Here is an 18136-nt window from a genome sequence, read left to right on the forward strand (position 1 = left end):
TTCTAGCGTTACACAAGCCAGGAGGGGTGATGGTGCGAGCATTTCTTTTTATTGTGCTCCAATTAGCATCTGTTGCAGGCCAGGTAGCCACTTGCTAGCACCTCTTTTGTCTCAGGTCCAGTTATGCTAGTCGCCTCCTAGCATCACTTCTGGATCCGAAAAGAAATCCGATTGGAAGCAGTTTGAAGACAAGCAAAGAGGCGGCTAACCAATCTAGAAGAGACGCAAGCAAGACATTTTATTTGAACAAAACTGTACTGCATGCAGAAAATGTTCATCACTGTCATGAAAAAACACAATTTGAACCCCGTCCGCTCACTTCAACATAATAAATAATCAAATAGAAATAATAGTCAAAAATAAATACGAAAAAAAGAAAGAAATCATTGCTGTCTCGTTTCCGCTCTGCGCTTTTATTTTAACAGGCACTTGTTTCTCACTTCCGGTCAGGAGGCAGAGATTTCGCGGGCTTGATGGGCTCCGCACGTGAACCTCATCGAGAGGCGGGGAAGACGCGAGGCTGCACGGTAACCGGACCGGACTGTACCGCACCGACCGGACCGACCGGACCGACTTTGGTGTGCTTTTGTGCGGATTTCCTCGACGCCTGCACGCCAACTTTGTCGCCGGAAAAGACTCAGGTGAGTCGCTCGCACCTGAGGAGGAAGAAGAAGCGGCAATTGGAAGACATTTCCTCAATTGTGGTCCCGTATTGTTCATTCGGCTTCAAATTTGCCCAAATGGCGACATTTTGACTCCCGGTTATCGAACCTGTTGCTCGCCCGAATGGGGAACCACATGGAACGCTTAAGTTACGCCGAAGTTCCCACCGTGGACCCGCACGGCGTGGACCGGGACCGGGACCGAGACGAGGGTCCTCGCATTGGCGTCTCGTACATATTCTCTGGCGGGGACGACGACGAGGACGAGCCCGGTGGCGGAGCGGCGGCGGACGGGACCCAACCGGACTCGAACCCGGAAGAAACGCCGTTCGACCCGCGGGAGGAGGTGGAGTGCGCCGTGTACAAGCTGGACGAGTGCGTGTACGAGAAGAGCCGCCGGTCGTCCACCTTGGAGGTGGACTCGCCGGAGAACTTGCTCAACAAGTGCCGCGCCGGCGACCTGGTGGAGTTCGTGGCCGGCGGCCAGTTCCCGCACTGGGCGGTCTACGTGGGCGACTTCCAGGTGGTCCACCTGCACCGCGCCGAGGTCAAGAGCGCCTTCCTGACGGACGCCGGCCGCGGGAGACGTTGCCGGATCGTCAACGAGCGCTACAAGTTCCGAGCCCGAGACCCCGACGCGGTGGTGCAGAGCGCCCTGGAGCAGGTTGGTGGGCAATGCATTTCTTCCAAACATCCGTGACAAAAAGGTCCATGTACGAGTGCAGTCATGCCTCCATGCAATCATTAAAAAAAAAAAAAACTATTTGTCTTGTTGCTCCACACGAATTTTGCTTTCCCTATTGAATTAAGTCGAAATTCCTCAAATCAAACTTAAAAACGTTTTTAATGAACAAAAACCAGAAACTTTTACAAATGTCAAGATATAAACATAAGGTGGTGCAATTTTTGTGCCTTCTAGGGGCGTGGCCTAATGAGTGACGCGCTGTTGATGATGAGCACGTTAGATGCTTCATGCTCCTTGCGAGCGTTTCCATTTTTTTCATAGAAAATCGCATTGGTTGACTCGCGCACGTCCACCGTTTCATTCGAGGGACGGTAATTTTGAAGCTCATTTCGGCCAAGTAATCGACTAAGCGACGACTTGGAAGTTGGGGCGCTCGAAAATCACGGGACTACTGTACACGCCACGACTCAACGCAATGGTTGTGTAGAAGACTTTAATTTAATCAGCGCTCATCCTTTGGTTGCATCTCTTGACGTTTTGGTGCCAAACAACTCTGTTGGAAGGAGAGCTTCATTTAGCCAAAAGGTGTGCTTAAGTGCCATATAAATCGGATGAATTCCTCTTATTTGCCTCCATCTTGGTGCAAAAGAACATTGGCTGGAGTTGAGAGGCTTCATTTCGGCAAAAGTAGTGGTTTGCCGCATCTTGGCACCAAGGAACGGTGTCGAAATGAGCAGTTCTACCCGTCGTATGCAGCGCGTACCGCTACATGGACCTTAATGTGCCGGATCGCGAATAAAAGCTCCAACGGCTCGCCGTAGGTGGGCCTGAAGGACCACGAGCTGTGCTGGCGAAACTCGGAGGGCTTCGCCGCCTGGTGCCGCTTCGGTCGCCGGGAGTTGAAGTCGGGCGGCGAGCTGCACGGCGGCGGTCGCCAGCCGTACACGCTGCACATCCTGCTGGGCGACCAGAAGTACTCGCACGCCCTCGAGTTCCACAGCCTGGAGGACGTGATCGCCGAGAAGAGGCGCGGGGACTACCTGGGTCGGACCGCCCTCCTGCGGGAGCTGGCCGCTCACCTGAAGACGGAGAACGCCGCCCACTGATGGCGACGTTCCAACAGTCTGTTTGTTCTTCAAATTGAACTCGCATTTTAGTGCCTTAAATGCGTGCGGTCGACGTCTTGGAATTTGGCTTGCTTAGACACTCGAAAATAGGCGGCTGCTATCATTATTATTATTATATATTGTTTGCCTTAAATGGTTAGTTTGCCAAACGATTAATTGAATCAATCGAAATCACGCTAACGTTAACGCTAACTTTAATGCTAGCTGGCTAACCTGCGCTAACAGCCTGAAGAGCCACACTCATTCGTCGACGCACACGTCACTCACCAGGCCAAGCCCCGCCTTTTCAAGTCACAACCGTGGCCAATGTGAGAATGGCGCCCCCAAGTGGACAAAAGTCTTCTCACGTTGTCGTTTTGTGTTGTTGTTTAGGAATGTCGGATCTATTTGGCTCCGTCTAATTGACGCTACAATACTTGGTTGTGTAACTTCTCGATTGGTTTGAGACGTTCCAAAACTTCAAGGCAATAAAATAGGATTTAAATATTGCAAAATCTTTTTGGGGGTGTTCTAGTTGACGTTTATGCGTCTCGTACCGATAAATGTGATTGCGTATGCAAATGTTACTGCTCTGTCCTGACGCAATAAAAGAAGTAAAAAAAATTCTTAGATGATCAGTTGAGCCCAAAGTAGACGTACATTTGAAAATGTTACCTTTTTTTTTTTTTTGCCCCTCAAATGAGCTACTTTTGGCCTTTTGTGTCTTTGAATACGTTTATCGTAAGTTTGCTTAAAATGTGCACAAATGCTTTGAGCATAAAAAAAAACTCCCTTGAAGACAAGTTGCACTTGAAATTGTTACACGTGAGCCGAAAACCTGCCATTGCTGTTACAAAACTAAATATTTGTTTAGGGATTAATTTGAGCTCTTTAAATGTTTCAGTTAATGAAAATTGTAACTTGGCAGCTGCGATGTGGTCGAAAGCCTCGCAAAGTGGTTTTTATTTCGTTTGTAGACGACCCTTTGCTATTTTCTTGCAATGTTGCGTTTATTTCCAGCGGAAAAGCAACAAGCTTTTTTGTATACATTTGTAAAAAAAAAAAAAAAAAATGGCAGTTTTAAATTGCTGGAAGTACGCAAACACGTTGGTGCGTTTTGCGATTGGTTGTGAAAGTTTGAATGTTTGTGTTGTCACACAAAGTAAAAAAAAAAAAAGCCATTTTGTGTTTGACTGTGACCTTGAATGTCATCGGTGGAATGTTGACCAAAGAGCAAATGGGGGGGAAAAAAACAAAACGGTTTGGATTCACTGAAAAAGCAAGACTCTAAATAAATAAATAAATAAAATCCCACCAAAAAGAAAAGAAACTGACGTTTTTCTGTCTTGAAAGACTTTTTAAGGTATTTGCCCCCCCCCCCCCCCCCCCCAACCTTCAAGCTGCCCCCCGGCAAGCTTTCTCAACAAGCTTTAGGATTATTTTTCTGGCCGCGCCTGGTCAGGTGGTGTTTTGAGCCGGGCGTCGCCATGGCAACAGCTGATGCAGAACGGGGGCCTCCGCAAAGGACAAAAGCCCTTTTTTATAGCGTCTGGACAATAAAGCGCCCTCCACCTTTTGCCAACGATAAACATCCGTCAGGTTTTTGATCCCAATTTTTTTTCATGATATTGTAGAAAGCGATAAATAATAAATGGCCCCAAAGTGCCGGCGGCCAGTGTACACAAACGCACTTGTTTGTTGAAGGTGTTTGCCCCGTCCACCATTTTGTCTCAACCGCTCGCATCTGACTTGCTTTTTGAAAACCAAAATGATCTTTTCTGGAGCTGGAGTGACTTTGTGCGACGTTTCATTCAGAAGTTAACGTTGCAATCATTTAGTTCCTTTGTCAGGAAGAGGAACTCTAAATTCTCTCAAGAACACAGACTCTAAATCACATAAAGAGCGGGGACGTGGCCCTAAATTACACAAAAGAACATTAGCGTCAACCACAAAGACATGAACTCACATTAAGTCTAATCGAATTGAAAAATTCTTCCTGCAGCAAATAATAAAATCACATCAAGGTGCTGAATCGTCGTCGTCTTTCTTCATCACCTGCAGTGTGTTAAATGGCCACACGGGGGCAGCATCGTCACACGTCTGCTCCTATGAATTGCAACTGTGCGCTTTAGTCAGCCGCCAATCATTTCGTCCTGAAAAAATACATTTCCAGTTTCGTCTTGTCAATTCAAATCAGGTTCTCAAATTCTCATTTGTTCTTTTCTTCCAATCTTCACTTTGTCCCTTACCTTCTTCCTTCCTTCTTTTATACATCCTTCCCATTCGCTCCCGTTTTTGTCATTTCCTTCCTCTCCTTTTTTTCTTTTTCTTTCCTCCTTCGTTCTATACCATGAACGTGTACTTTTTGTGTCACTGAATGGGAAGCCACTTTGGAAAAAAAACCATCTTTATTCATCTGCAGCACTCATTTCAAATCTACAAATATTTACATGTTTGTCCTTAGAGGATGAATATATTTTCATGGTGATTTATTTGCTGCCCGGTTGTCACGCACGTCCACACGCGTCAGTCACAACTTGTCACCTTTTCGGCCTCTCAGGCAACGAAAATCACTTCAATGAAATTGACGTCTTGAGTTTCTTTGCATTCAACTTAAAAAAAAAAAAAAAAAAAGGTCAAGTTCTCAAACACAAAATGCTGGCTTTCTTGTACCGTTGTCTGCGGTGCGTTTACATCGTCAAGTCACGTTCTCGTTCAATTTGGATTTGAGGAAAAAGAAAAACCAAAAGACAAACTAAATGTCACGTCGATGCGGCTTTGCCGCCGATCGTGACGCTCGACTTGCGTTGACGTTTTTGCTGAAACAAAAAAAAATGGTTTTGGACATTAAAAAAAAAAAATTGCGTGCGTGTTTCGGATCTAAAAACGGCGCCGAGGTTTCATGAGCATTGGATGCAATTTGTCGTATTTAATTGAATCGGTCGCTCGTCTTGGATGTGAACGAATGTGAGGCGAATTCCGCCGCCGTCGGCCACGTGGAGCTTTAGGTCTTGACTTTTCTCTTTTAGCACCAACATTTAAAAAAAAAAAAATAATCCCAAAAATGCCCACACAGAACCGGTACAGTCAATCGATCGCCCCCCCCCCCTCTTGTTCAAGCAAATCGATTCGAATTGGGATTGTTTCATATCGTCTTGGATCTAATTTGTGAAACGAAAATTGATCGTTTGCGTTTCTGTCCCGATGGCGCCACAAACTTTGCCCGTTTTTCCGAACCTTTCTTATTGCGCGTCGATGGCCCAAACCGAATCGAACGACACGGTGCCAATGTTTGTTTGCCGAGCATGCAAGTGAGGCTAACATGCTAGCTAACGACGTTGAACTTTATGATTTCGTCCGTGGCGGAGGATTTATGAGTCCCGCTTTTGAGTGCTCTGCTGCCCTCTTGTGGCATCGCTACGCCATTACGAACCCCTTTGTGGGACCCGCAATTATTTGCGGAGTTCCCCTCCCCTGCGCTAAATGTAGGTTCCACTGTACCGAGGCGGGTCCATTCGTGGTCAGCACGGCAGGCGGTCGTCGTCCTCCACGTGGAAGGACGGCACCGTCTGCTCGGCCAGGCCGGCTTCCGTCGTCGGGCGTCGGAACCACGGGTGCGCCAGTAACTCGCAAGCCGTGAGTCTCTCCGCCGGTTCCTTCCTCAGAAGGCTCTGGACCAGGCAGCGGGCCCCGGGCGAGAGGCCCGCGGGTAGGCAACATTGTCCCCGGCGGATCTTGGAGAAGAGCGCGGCCGGGTCGGCGTCGTGGAAAGGGTAGCGGCCCGCCAGCATGGTGTAAAGCACCACGCCCAGGCTCCACATGTCGGCCATCTTGCCCGAGTACGGCGCCGCCCCGCTGAGAATCTCGGGGCTGACGTAGGCCGGGCAGCCGTGGGTGTCGCACATGGCGTCGTTTTGCGGGTCGTCCAGGACGCGGCAGTCCTCCGGGCTCTCCAGACGCACTCGAGTCCTGGAAATTGTCCAATTACGCAATATGATGACAACATTTTTGTGGTTTGGCATTCAAAAATTTCTTTAAATTCACGGCGATGAGTCAAATAATCCAATTAAACGTCATTTTTTCCTGACTTCCGGTGGCTTTTACGTTTAAAATCCGAAACACCGACAGTTAAAATTTGGTCAGAACACAATCTTAAAAAAGAAAAAGGCGATGTCGTCACGTCAAAACGCGCCTCAGTGACGCTCCGACGCGCTCCCAAACGTGCAAAACGACGACACCTCAACTCATCGCTGAGATTTTTCTCAGATCGAAGACGACGAGGAGCAAAATAAAAAAAAAAAAAAAGCGTCACGCAGCCCACTCGCCCCCCTTTTTGTTTCCTCCGAGCGTGTGACTCATCGCGGATACGGAGAAGTCGCGTCTCTCGCTGTCTGCCGTGACCTCCGTTTCAAGTCCGTCCAAGAGGCCACGACGGCCACCGCAAAATGCTCTCGAGTCGAATCGTTTCCTCGCCGTCCTTTGGACGCCATGAATAAATAACGTCAAGGATTGTCTGAGAAAGCCGACGTCGGCGTCTGGCAGCTTGTCGTACGCGGACGTGAAATTGTGCGTCCGCGAGATCAGAAGGGCGGCCTGGAGAGAGCATCTGCCGCCATCTTTCCGCTCTGGGACGCTTCATTAGGTACCCTTCATCATTCCAATGCAATTTGTTTGAGCTAGCATTAGCGGCGAGTAGCGGTCAACATTTTAGCTTGATGAGGTACGCCTGCCGCTGACCTCCGCCAAGGCCAAATGTTGATTTCGTTCATTTTTTTTTTTTGCTCCCTTCCACCTTTCGCGTAATCACACCAACGATCGAACAACCCAAGCTAAGTCGAACTCGCTGATGGCGTCATTCCAAAATCAACACGAGCTTGAAAATGGCCATTTTGAATGACTAAAATCCCAAATTGTCTGCACTTATTCGGACACTTCATTAGGCACCCCCGCAGCGCCCAACTAAACCAAAGCGCAAAATCCGCATCACCGGTCACTTTGAAAAGTTTTGTCGTTTTCCATCAAAGTCGTCGGCACTTTTGGAGTGGCATCATCTCTCGAACGATCAAAGCAACCGGCATGAAAACGGAACGGCCGCGGCAAAGATCATGATCGCCGGACGTCGACCCGGCGGAGCGTCTCACTCAAACGAGCTTTGAAAAATGCCATTTTTGCGCGGGGGTTGTTCACGTCACCTCTTTTCGTCGGCAAAGACGAACTTGCGCAGCTTGAGGTCGCCCAGCACGACGCCCGCCCGGTGGCAGTGCGCCACCGCCCGCGCCATCTGCCGGAAAAGCGCCCGGGCCTGCGCCTCGTCCAGCCGCCGCCGGCTCTTCACGAGCGCGTGCATGTCGCCAAAGTCTTTGTCCAGGAAGACGTAGGCCTCGCGCTCCCCGAGGATCACCTCCCGGACGGCCGACACGCTCGGGTGGGGGGGCACCGCCCCGTAGGCTCGGATCTTCCGCTGGTACTCGGCCATGCTGAACACCTGCGTGCGGACCAGTGGCAACGTTTCAGCGTTTGGGACGAACGAAAAAGTCGGCCATTTTGGGTCGAGGCTCATTTGGGGCGAAAAGCAAAATTTGCGCCAACCGCTGCCGATGAAATGGCCTTATTCTTGCACGAAGAATCGTTTCACGCTATGGACAATCTCCGCCACTATCTGATCGATTCAAATAAGGCCGGCGATAACTTGCCCGTGCCCAATTTGGAGGATTTGAGGAATTGGGGAGAAACTGACTCCTGCCGCAAATTTGTCCAATCGATGGGAAGTCATTTGCACGAAAAAGTCTGAAGCGAGCACCCAAGCTTGCAAAGCGACAAGTCGGCCATTTTGGTCCCATTCCAAAGTGTGATGCTCATTTGAGGCTTTTATGCTTTGTAATTGTGATCACTCGAGGAGGCAAGCGTGCACATTTGGCACGCCTGTTGCAAAAAAAAAACGGGGCGTGTTTACATTCTGCTTCCATGTCGGTGTTTTTAATTTTTTTGCAAGAGGACACATGAGTCACCGCTGTGTGAAGCATTCGCTTGAGCAAGAGCGGTGCGCGTGCGCATCCTTTACAAGCGTGCGTTTGTCACAATATGACGAGTGCGCGAGCGAGACGTCGTTGAAGGCGGCAATGTTGACAAAAAGAAACACGCCAGTTGGGCAACCGCCATTCATGGCTGAGAGTTACACAATGCGCGCGCACGTTACCTTGCACAGAAGCTCGTCGCCGGTGCCGACGTGCACGGCGCGGCAGTGCCCGCCGTGCACGTCGCCCGCGGCGGACACCAGCAGGAAGGGCCCGAGCCTGGAGGGGCCCCGCTGGGTGACGGCGGCGGTGGTCGCGCCGCCGAGGAGTCCCGCGTGCGCGTCCCCGACCTCGCTGCTCAGTGTGCGCGCGCGCTTGGCCGGCGGCTGCGGCTGCGGCTCCGAGTCCGAATCCGAGTCGAGCCGCTTGTGCGCCGAGCTGGTCGAGAGGACGCACGGCGCGACGCCGCTCCACGAGACGCTCATCCCGGAGGGGGGGGGGAGGAGGGGGGGTCGCTTACGGCAGGGTCGCGCTGGGCTCCATTTTGATGCTAATCCCAACTTGTTGAGGACGAGGAGGAGGAGGAGGATGTGGTGGAGGGGACAGGCAAGGTGTGAGGCAGAGAAAGTGAGAGCGAGAAAAGGAAAAGTGTGCCTCGCAGCCGCAGAGAGAAGTGAGGGGGGAGAGAAAACGATGAACGTCTTACCTCACTCAACTCGCAAGCTCCGCCTTCTCTCTCTCTCTCTCTCTCTCTCTCCGTGTGTGTGTGCCAGGATAACACTCACTAATGTTCACAAATCAAATCCCTTTTTATTAGTTTTATGTCATGCATTTATTTATTTTCAAAATTCTCAAATGAATTGATCAGGTCAGCCAATCCCGACGTCTCCCACTCGGAAATTTCTGATCAATTGTGCTCCACTTGAACTCGCTTGTGACATCCGAGGCCGTGTTTGTTATGTGAACAAATAGGACTCAACGCAGCTGCGTTCAGGTACACTAGGCCCATAGGTGTGTGTGTGTGTGTGTGTGTGTGTGTTGTCAACAAGCGGCGCATACATAAGCAGGTTGCGCAAAGTGACGCAAGAGGCCGCCAATGCCGCGCGGCCTCGGTGAACTCTGAACTGTTGCGGCACAAAATGGTGGCCGGGCACAATGTGTCAAGCACAAATAAAAAATAGAATCGTTCTTGGAACGCCATGTCAGAATAGCACAAGAAAATTTGTTTTTCCGTCAAAAAACAACACAAAAATCTGCTGCCATTTTAGGAGTGAAATGCGATTTTTCATTTTGTCGCGCCTTCCCGCTTTTGTCATAAACGCGAACGCGGAACGTCGAATGTAGGTGACGGGCGGCGTTGTTGACATTCCGGTTCTTGCCCAATCTGCCCATCGCAAACAAAAACATTCTTGTCGGGCGACGTCGCCCCCGCAATCAGCCCAGCCCGCGTCGCACCTGGAGAGTCACTCGCGAGCCGTCTATTTTGGATCCGACCGCCGACAGCTGAACAAATGACGAGTGGCTCGCGCTTTGCAAACGTGTCGACTATTTTGGGAGATTTTCCCGCCGAGGTTCGCCGACGCCGTTTTAGTCGAACGGCCGCCGAATTTGTGGCGCGTTTTCCGAGCGCCCAAAAATATGTCGTACGTGAGACCGGAAGGTTCTCCGCGTGACGTGCGCACGCTCGTGGCGGACAACGAGGCGCTCGAACGTGGCGAGGTTGGCGAGAACGTCGGGTGGGCGGAGCCATCCCGTGACCAATATGACACCCGCGTTACGTTTGCCGTCGACGGGATTATTTTTGGCGGCGGCGTTTATTTCTTTTGTGCACGTTGTCATTAATAAAAAGTGCGCCGACTCACGCGGGAGCTTCCGTGACTCATTTGTACCTTGCGAGCGCAACAAAAAGAAAAAAAAAAAAAGGATTGCGAGACCGCAGGCAAATGTTGTTTTTCTCCTCTGAACAAAGGAAGGTTTTATTTTTATTTTTTTTGTCTCACACAAACACAGAAACGGTTTTCGTCATCGTTATCGACACCAGTGTGGTTCCGTTGACATTTGTTGGTGTTTTTTTTTTTGGGCGAGCTGGATTGCGTAAAAGCGAGAAGTGTGATTTGGGCCACGGTCGATTCCGTTTTTTTTTTTTTCACTTTCGCTTTTCTGCTTCAAAAACGATGACAATTTTTTTTTTTTACATAATTGACGACATTTGAAGAATGAGATCTCAAACGGAGCCTAACCCGACGCAAACGCGGCGTACACGTGTTGTTGACTTTTCTCTCATCCGTCTTGCGTTTCACACGCAAAGTCGGTCGGGAGCACGTCGTCGATGACGACAAAACCCGCCGTGAAATGATGTCCGGGGGCTCGCCGCCACGCGACACGCTTCCCATCGTGTCCGAGTGCGTAGGCGCACGTTCTTGTTCCGCTTCCTCCTTTCTGCTCGATGCTCAAAAGGTTGAAAGTGGATCCGACTTCCCGTTCCGATGTCACGTCGGCCGTCCGGACGGCGAATCGACTCGCGTTGGCAACAAATTTCAAATCAAATCACGTCTAAAGATGAACATTTGAAAAGCAAAAATCTCGGACGCTCGAGGATTGAGACTTTTTTTTCTTTCTAATCTCTGCTGCAAAAACGTCAATCATTTGAAACTCTTCCTGTTTTGTGCTTTCAAATTCACGCCGCACAAGCAAGCTGCAACATGGCGTTTTCCAAACGAACCAGTCGCAACGCCGTTTTTGCCACGTGAATTCCGAGCCGTCTCATGACACTCGGACGCCCAAAAAACGAAGAAGAGATTGCCGATTTCGGCGTGAGACGAGTGAAGATGGGAAAGTCCTCCCGTCGGTCACGAGACCAACGTGGTGATGGCCAGAATGCAGCAGAAGCACTTCCACGTGAAATTCGTTCAGCAGGAAATCCCCCTGCAGACAATTGGGGGGGGGGGGCTCCAATTACCTTCATTCTTTTCCCTTCCCAAAAAAAAACCAAACATTTTTTGCGTGTCCTTGCTTGTCACGTTTGTCCTTGGTGGAGTTTTTTTATTTATTTATTTTTTTTTGCCAGCCGAGGGGCTCGGTCACCCCCCCCCCTCTCACCAAGGTTAGCTGCAGCGGGACGTGCGCCCCCCGCAGATATTGCCCCCGAGGCGGGGACGCGATGAGGACGCGTTGACTGGACCAGTGATGTGATGAGGACTTTCGGATCGGCGGCGGTGCCACAAACGGTTCCGGGAGAGAACACGTTGCCGCTTTGCCAACACACGTTAATGAGGTGACGTCGAGGATGCACGCGGATGAAGCAATCTTTGCAGTTGTGCAATCGATGGCCGCGCTTAATTACCCTGGGTCGCCATGGCAACAAACTTTCCAAAACAACAACAACAAAAAAAAAAAGGTGCCAAGTTATCCAAATGTTTCGTCCGTTTCTCACTCGTGAACACGCCCCCCGTCCCGTGAACGGTGGTCTCCACCGCCTCTCCGGTTCGTGTCACATTCCCCCGGTGGTCTCCTCGAAATCTCAAGCCCCCCCCCTTTGCGTGACGAGTGTCCTATTCCTGGATGCCTTCTGTCACTTCTCAGTCATGTGTAAGAGGGCAAAGCTAGGACGGCGTGTGTGTGTGTGTGTGTGTGTGTGTGTGTGTGCGTGCGCGTCAGGGTTGCTCAGCCATGAGAGCGGAGAGCCGCATTCCACCGACGACTCCTAAATCCTCATGGGATAGACCTTCTTAGTTCACTGATGACCGTTCCCAGGCTGTCCTACGCTCCTGTCTCGTGTGTGTGTGTGTGTGTGTCCTTGTTTTTATGTCACAGTGTGGCCACCATCCTTGACATGCCACATTTATTTGTTTGTGTTTGTAGATTGTGCGGTGCCATGAGATGAAGGTGCCACGTCAAGGAGGTTGGAGGCCACGCAAGGACAGAAAGACGGCAACATCCAAGAAAGGAATGTCCCCGAAAGGTCGGTAAAACAAGAATGTGCAAGCCAAAAACATGAGTCCACAAAGTGTGCAAAAGTGGCGTGTCGAGGAAGAAAAAGTGGAAGAAAAAAAAATAAGTCGGCGCGTTCATGCAACGCTGCTCGATTGGCACACAAAACTTGAGGCATCCTCCACAAAAAAGTGGGAGCGCGTTGATGAGGCGGCCAAGGTTCAGATCCCTGTTTTTTTTTTTTGTTGTTTTTTTATGGATTTGACCCCGCAGATAAGGCGGCTACCGGCGCACTCGGCGACCAGGAAGCCAACGTCATCGTGCGAGTTGTCAGCTGAAGCCATCGCAGAAACGAGACACATTCCAAACTGCCCCACATGTCAATTCCCCAAAAATAATAAAAAAATAGCCAGACCCGCAGCAACAAAATCGCACTCTTTTTACAAATATAGAGAAATAAAAAAAAAAAAAATGTCATCGTCCTCGACGCTCGCTTGCAACATCAAATCAAATGTATTCACTTGGTTGTTACGAGGCCCCATCGCAATTGCCCCACCGACGCAATAAAAATGCACGTTTTCAAAAGCGCTCATTAGACGATCGTGATGACGCGACAAGTTTGTTTGGAATCGCCCGCTTGAATTAAATATAAAAAAAAAAAAAATGTCCGCCCATGCAAAGTCGCTCGAAGGGGAGAGAAGTGCAATGTTGTTGTACTTGGCGTATTCTTAGAATCACCACTCATGCAGTGCCCGAGGAGCCAATGTGTGAGACGCGCGCGCACACACACACACACACACACACACACACACGTCTAGAAGAGTGCAGCAAGTGAGTCAGTGCGTGAGTCACGCTCCAGAAATGTTGCCCCTCAATTTTAAAACAACCAGCCAGTCAGCACGGCCGTACACACTCTTCCGAAAAAACTGCACCCACACACACGCACACACACGCACACACACACTCCGTCAACTATGTCAAGAAGTTGCGAGGAGTTTATTGTCAGGACGTCACTTTGACTTTGAAACGTCGCCTTTCCTCACTGAAGTCTCGACTCATTAAAGCGACACACATTGGCACTTCTCGAAAACTTGACGTCACTACAAAAAAAAAAACAGTTGTGATTGAAATTGTTTGTTTTGTTTTTTTTTTTACGTTTGGCACGCTCCCTTTTGGAGCTCGGCCTTTTTTTTTTCCAGTTTCAGCGTCAACATGACGACAGCGAGGTCATGTTGCTAAAAGGACGACGGATCGCCACAAAGTGCAAACGCGCATTCCGACTCGTCGACTCAAGTTTTGTGAAAACGGCGAGCCGAAGATTTTGTGCTTGCGTATCTTCGCGCCTTCATGTTGGAGTCGCGCCTGAGATTCAATCTGTCATGCTTGGCCCGTGAGTCACCGGCTGAGGAGTTTCACTGCGATATGAATGGAAGAAGGGGGGCAGGGGGGGACGCGAGGGATTCAGCGGCAAAGCGCACCGATCACAAAGGGGCGGAGCTTAAACGCCAATGACAAATGGAAAGTATCGTCACCTCTTTGCCAACCGGAAACAAACCAGGATCAGCAACAATTAGTTTGTTCCCTTTGGCAGCCTTTTGTACTCTTAGCAAAAGTCGACACACCCCTGTTTAAATGCCAGAGTCTTATGATTGGGGAAAGAAAGATAAATCATTTGCGTTCTTTTGAAATGTAACAACCAAAGTAGGAATAAAACACTCCAAAAATATGCTTGCATAAGTGTGCACACCCTCCTGTTACTGAGAATGTGGTTGTTTTCACCCCAAATAAATTTCAGCTGTTCTCGTGGCTTTTCAAGCAGCTTTTGTCCAAATTTGCCATTTAACACGACTTTAAGCGCACGTGCACGCTCATGCAGCCATTTTTTTTTTTCTTGCCATTTTTGTCCCCTCTTGCGATGCTATGACAAATGCTGTCAAAAGCTGCCAGATGTTCTCAATGAAGCAACACTTCCCTCTAGTGGCCAGACCGGAATAACGCAGACCTTAAATGTCTTTGTTGTTGATGAGCCACTAGAGGGCACTGTTTGACAACGTTGCGTCATAATGTTGTCGTCATCCGTTGAAAGGCTCAATTTCCTTTCCTTTTTTTTTTTTTTGCATGCCCGAAACTTGGCAGCTTTTGCGACAATTTTCTATTTGGATGTAAATGTGCGCCTTTTAGGAGTCGACCTTCATTCGTCTCCAAAATCCAATCAGTAGCACCTTCAGCACGGTTAGAAAAACAGAACCCGTGACATAATATTTGAGAAAAAGCTCAAGGATTTTTGTCCTTGAAGTTGAACATTTGGTTCACTTTGGACGATTAGAACATAAAAATGTGGGCGTGTCTATCGCAACTTGACGATCGGAAATGTCTCCAGAACCAATGACTGAAATTGATCAGGACGTCCTCCAATTTGCTTCGAAATTTGCGTGAATTCATTGAAGCCATTTAGTTGAAATTTCCAAACTTGGAATTCGGCTTCGGTGGTGAGAGTTTCAGTCGAACATCTTCACGGGAATTCACTCCGCTGTCCCAATCGGAAGCAGATTTGCTCATTTGAGTCTTTGTCGTCACGTGTGGGCGGAGCTTGGCTTCCAAATGGGATGGTTCCAAAGATTTTGGAAATGTAATCATCGAAATAAGGCCGTTGTGATGTGAATGCATGAATGACGGGAGGCCTCGCGCACGTGCACGTGCGCACACGTGCACGTGCGCACGTGTGTGTGTTTGGGAATGCATGAATGTCACCAGCTGGCGCATCTGCTCGGCTGGTGGAAACCGTTCAAAAAGCTTAATTATCAAGCGTAATCATGCGTGAGATTGAAGCGAGGGAGCGGGCCGCACGTGGAGAAAACAACACACACACACACACACACACATTTCCCCAGAGGATGCGCGTGTGTGTTTGTTGTGTACCGATGTCGTTCATTAAACTCCGCTAATAGAAAGTTCCTCCGGCTCGAGTGCCGCTTCAGCGTGTGTCAATATTTAGCCGAAAACGGGACATTTACCAAATCGTGCACAAATTTGTTTGTTGGAGACGCTCTGTAGACAATTGATTAGGTACACCTTTCGCCACCATTTTTGACCACTGGGGCGTCTGACGGCCCCTTTTTTTTCTTTTTTTTTTGCGCTCCAACAATCTTGAGACAATGTCGCTGCAGTCGAGACGCCGCCGCCGACAATCTCAGCGTCCCCATTGGACGACCGGGTGGGGGTCCGCACTCGGCTGCCTTTGGGCTTCTCGGGGGCGCCTTCGCGCAGCCTCAGCCCGTTTCCGCGGCGACCCATCATCAACCCAACATCAAAGCGTCTTCCCATATGCAAATGAGGGGGAAGAAAATGGCAGCCGAGTGTGCGAGTGTCTCCCCCAAGTGCTTTCATTAGCCGCCGTTAGCATAATTGATTCCCCGCACAGTCGTAAAAAAAAAAAAAGACGGGCCACTCCTTCTATTCCCGTAGCGTCGCACTTTGGGACTTCCGTCATCAATCCTAAAACTCCATAAAGTGCTCGACTCAAAGTGGGGAGAAAGAGAGGAGACCCCGTGTCGCTAAATCACTGAATGACGCGTACTAAAGTCCGCCTGTGTTGTCGTTTTGAGGGGCTGGCGTTCATCATCGCCATCTTTCATCTTTACGGTTATATTGCGGTGACGAAGGCCACGCCCCCCCCCCCTTTCTCAAAAGTGTAAGCACCCTTTTCGAGATGTGTGGCACCTTGCAAAGTGACACGTATTCATAAAGAATATTCATGATGAGCACAGATGGCGCCCAAATGGACTTTGTGTTGAAGACTTGCATCCGTGCTGGCATATTCATGACGCCCAGTTGCAAATGATGCGCTTTTTAGTTGTTTTTTTTTTGGTTTTCATATTTTGCAATTCTAATGTATTCACTTCTGGAGCGGCCAGCAAGTCAGGCTCCGATTTCACGTCAACTTTTCTTGATATTGATGCTTCATCAACCTTCAGTTGCAAACGCGTCCACTAGAGGGCAGTGAAGCTCTTCCGCCACTTGAGATGAGATCAAGTCACTCACTGGACACTTTATTAGGCACACCAACGCGAGAATTCCGTTGGTTTCTTATGAGCCCTGTTAATTTTTTTCACATTACTTTTACATTTTTTATCCATTTATTTTTTCACCATTTTATAGACTAGTGCTGTATTTGTTTGATCTTTTTTTTTTTTTTTTTTATATACCGTTTCTGCTGATTGTTGCCCTTCCCGCCTCCGCCGCGCTCGTCCGCCACCTTTCCCGCTTTTCCGAGCTTCTCAAACAAAAGTGGAGGCAGGTGGCGCGCCTGCATTTTTAACACGCCGCCGCTTATTTGCAGGCCGTCTGCACCCGTTTTGTTTTCCCGCCTTGATCCTCCATCGCCTCGCGTCGACTTCCGAATGCACTTTTGCCGCCGGCTTCGGCACTCCGCAAACAAACACCCGAACAAGACAAATGACGGATGCCCGCTTTTCAAACGGACAAACTTTTTAAGTGTCCAAAAAATGCTAACCATAGTTCCCGCGCACGCAAAAAAAAAAAAATAAAAAAAAAAAACACTTTTTGTGCGCGGGGCAGCCTGACGCCGCCTTGGCTAATGCACTTTCACTGTTGTCGCTCGCTTGCGCCCGAGAGCAACATCTGTCCAACGGGCTTTTTTTTTTTCCAAGATGCCTAAAAACGCCATTAAGAGAAAATGAGGGCGGGAGAAGCGGCGGATCGGCTAATGAGTCCCGACAGCACACAGATGTGCGATGGACACGCACGCACAAAAAGCAAAAAGCACAGACACACGTACGCTACCCGTGTCGGCTTTTATGAGAGTCCAAATTCCGACACTTTGGTGGAGTCCTCGAAGGCATCTTGGCTTTTGGATTTGGTGTGAGTCGCTCGTGTTTGACAAGATGTCAATTTGTCATCATGCAGTGACACACACAAGCATGCAGTTGTCCACACGTGCACGCGCGCAGGCACGCGCACGTGATGGGCGGCCATGGAAAAGCCGCACCTGCGCCTCCATTTGGAACGATTTCGGGAGGCATCGAACTCCATCGGGACGAGTCTGATTGCGCTCGTCTCTTCACACTCGCCGAGTCAATTACCCCCTTTCGCCTAACGCACGCTCGCACGCCCCCCTCCCCCCCCTGCCCGGCAACACCTGAGCCGCAGGTGCGGGCTGATGGTGGCGCTCCAAGGGCACCCGCCACCACAATGGCGCCCTTTTGCCAAGCCTAATAGCCTCGGCGAGGGACGTTAGCGGCGGCGTTTGCGTCCGCTGCTCGGCGATGGCGTTTTTGAAATAATCAAGTTGACGCATCTGTCAGATGGCGCGAGCAGGAATGCTAAAAGGTCAGCGGGTGACGCTGGCAGCTGCTCCAGCCCCCCCCCCCCAAAAACTCCTGCCGCCTCTGAAGCGTCATTATGGCGCAACAGATGGGACTTTGATTTGGCGACGGCGAGCGTGTGAGCGCGTTCCGCACATCGGCACTCCTGAGCAGGTTTGCGTGCACGCTTGAGACGCGCTCGCGAGGACAAACAAATGCTTCGACAAAAGAAAAAGGAACATTAAATAAGTTTGCGTCTATCGAGCGGCACTTGAAGGTCCGAAACGTGCCAACATGCCAAAAACGGCAACGATTGCGCCAAAAGAAAACCTGCAGTCGGTCAAAGTACGTTTGGCGTGCTGCAAAAAAGTCGCCGCGACGTTAATCACCTCTCTGCCTTTCACCGGCGTGAGCG

General features: G+C 49.8%; 3 protein-coding genes across 4 annotated transcripts in view; 2 read left to right on the top strand and 1 right to left on the bottom strand.

Annotated features, from left to right (window-relative positions):
• The first annotated feature begins 560 nt into the window (after window positions 1-560).
• On the top strand, window positions 561-13150 carry lratd2a (LRAT domain containing 2a). Of its 2 annotated transcripts, XM_088318588.1 has the most exons (3): window positions 561-1326; window positions 12329-12428; window positions 12671-13150. In XM_088318588.1, the coding sequence occupies exons 1-3, from the start codon at window positions 787-789 to the stop codon at window positions 12733-12735; spliced, it is 705 nt and encodes a 234-aa protein (XP_088174714.1). In that variant the 5' UTR covers window positions 561-786; the 3' UTR covers window positions 12736-13150. The 2 variants fall into 2 exon arrangements, with proteins under 2 accessions (XP_088174714.1, XP_088174713.1); XM_088318587.1 differs by lacking the exons at window positions 12329-12428; window positions 12671-13150 and adding an exon at window positions 2169-2968.
• trib1 (tribbles pseudokinase 1) lies at window positions 4843-8965 on the bottom strand. Its single transcript, XM_088278690.1, has 3 exons — window positions 8650-8965; window positions 7646-7938; window positions 4843-6422 (listed from the first exon to the last, which is right to left on the bottom strand). Exons 1-3 carry the CDS (start codon window positions 8950-8952, stop codon window positions 5975-5977), a joined length of 1044 nt encoding a protein of 347 aa, XP_088134816.1. The 5' UTR covers window positions 8953-8965; the 3' UTR covers window positions 4843-5974.
• The window catches only part of runx1t1 (RUNX1 partner transcriptional co-repressor 1), a 41894-nt gene continuing 36087 nt past the window's right edge, over window positions 12330-18136 (top strand). The window contains exon 1 of the mRNA XM_088318586.1: window positions 12330-12428. The gene's annotated coding sequence lies outside the window, so the exon portion shown is untranslated. The remainder of the gene's footprint in view (window positions 12429-18136) is intronic.

This window comes from Idiotropiscis lumnitzeri, chromosome 16 (genome assembly GCF_059441095.1).
Source record: "Idiotropiscis lumnitzeri isolate Australia: NSW breed Sydney's pygmy pipehorse chromosome 16, RoL_Ilum_1.0, whole genome shotgun sequence".
In the NCBI taxonomy this organism is placed as follows: domain Eukaryota; kingdom Metazoa; phylum Chordata; class Actinopteri; order Syngnathiformes; family Syngnathidae; genus Idiotropiscis; species Idiotropiscis lumnitzeri.

What these genes read in the sequence shown, in the direction of transcription:
- lratd2a (XM_088318587.1), top strand. Translation starts at nt 787, where the DNA reads ATGGGGAACCACATGGAACGCTTAAGTTACGCCGAAGTTCCCACCGTG. An exon ending in TGCAGAGCGCCCTGGAGCAG is followed by an intron (nt 1,327 to 2,168) that starts GTTGGTGGGCAA and finishes GGCTCGCCGTAG; the next exon opens with GTGGGCCTGAAGGACCACGA.
- trib1 (XM_088278690.1), bottom strand. Translation starts at nt 8,952, where the DNA reads ATGAGCGTCTCGTGGAGCGGCGTCGCGCCGTGCGTCCTCTCGACCAGC. An exon ending in GCGACGAGCTTCTGTGCAAG is followed by an intron (nt 7,939 to 8,649) that starts GTAACGTGCGCG and finishes GTCCGCACGCAG; the next exon opens with GTGTTCAGCATGGCCGAGTA. An exon ending in GTCTTTGCCGACGAAAAGAG is followed by an intron (nt 6,423 to 7,645) that starts GTGACGTGAACA and finishes GACAATTTCCAG; the next exon opens with GACTCGAGTGCGTCTGGAGA.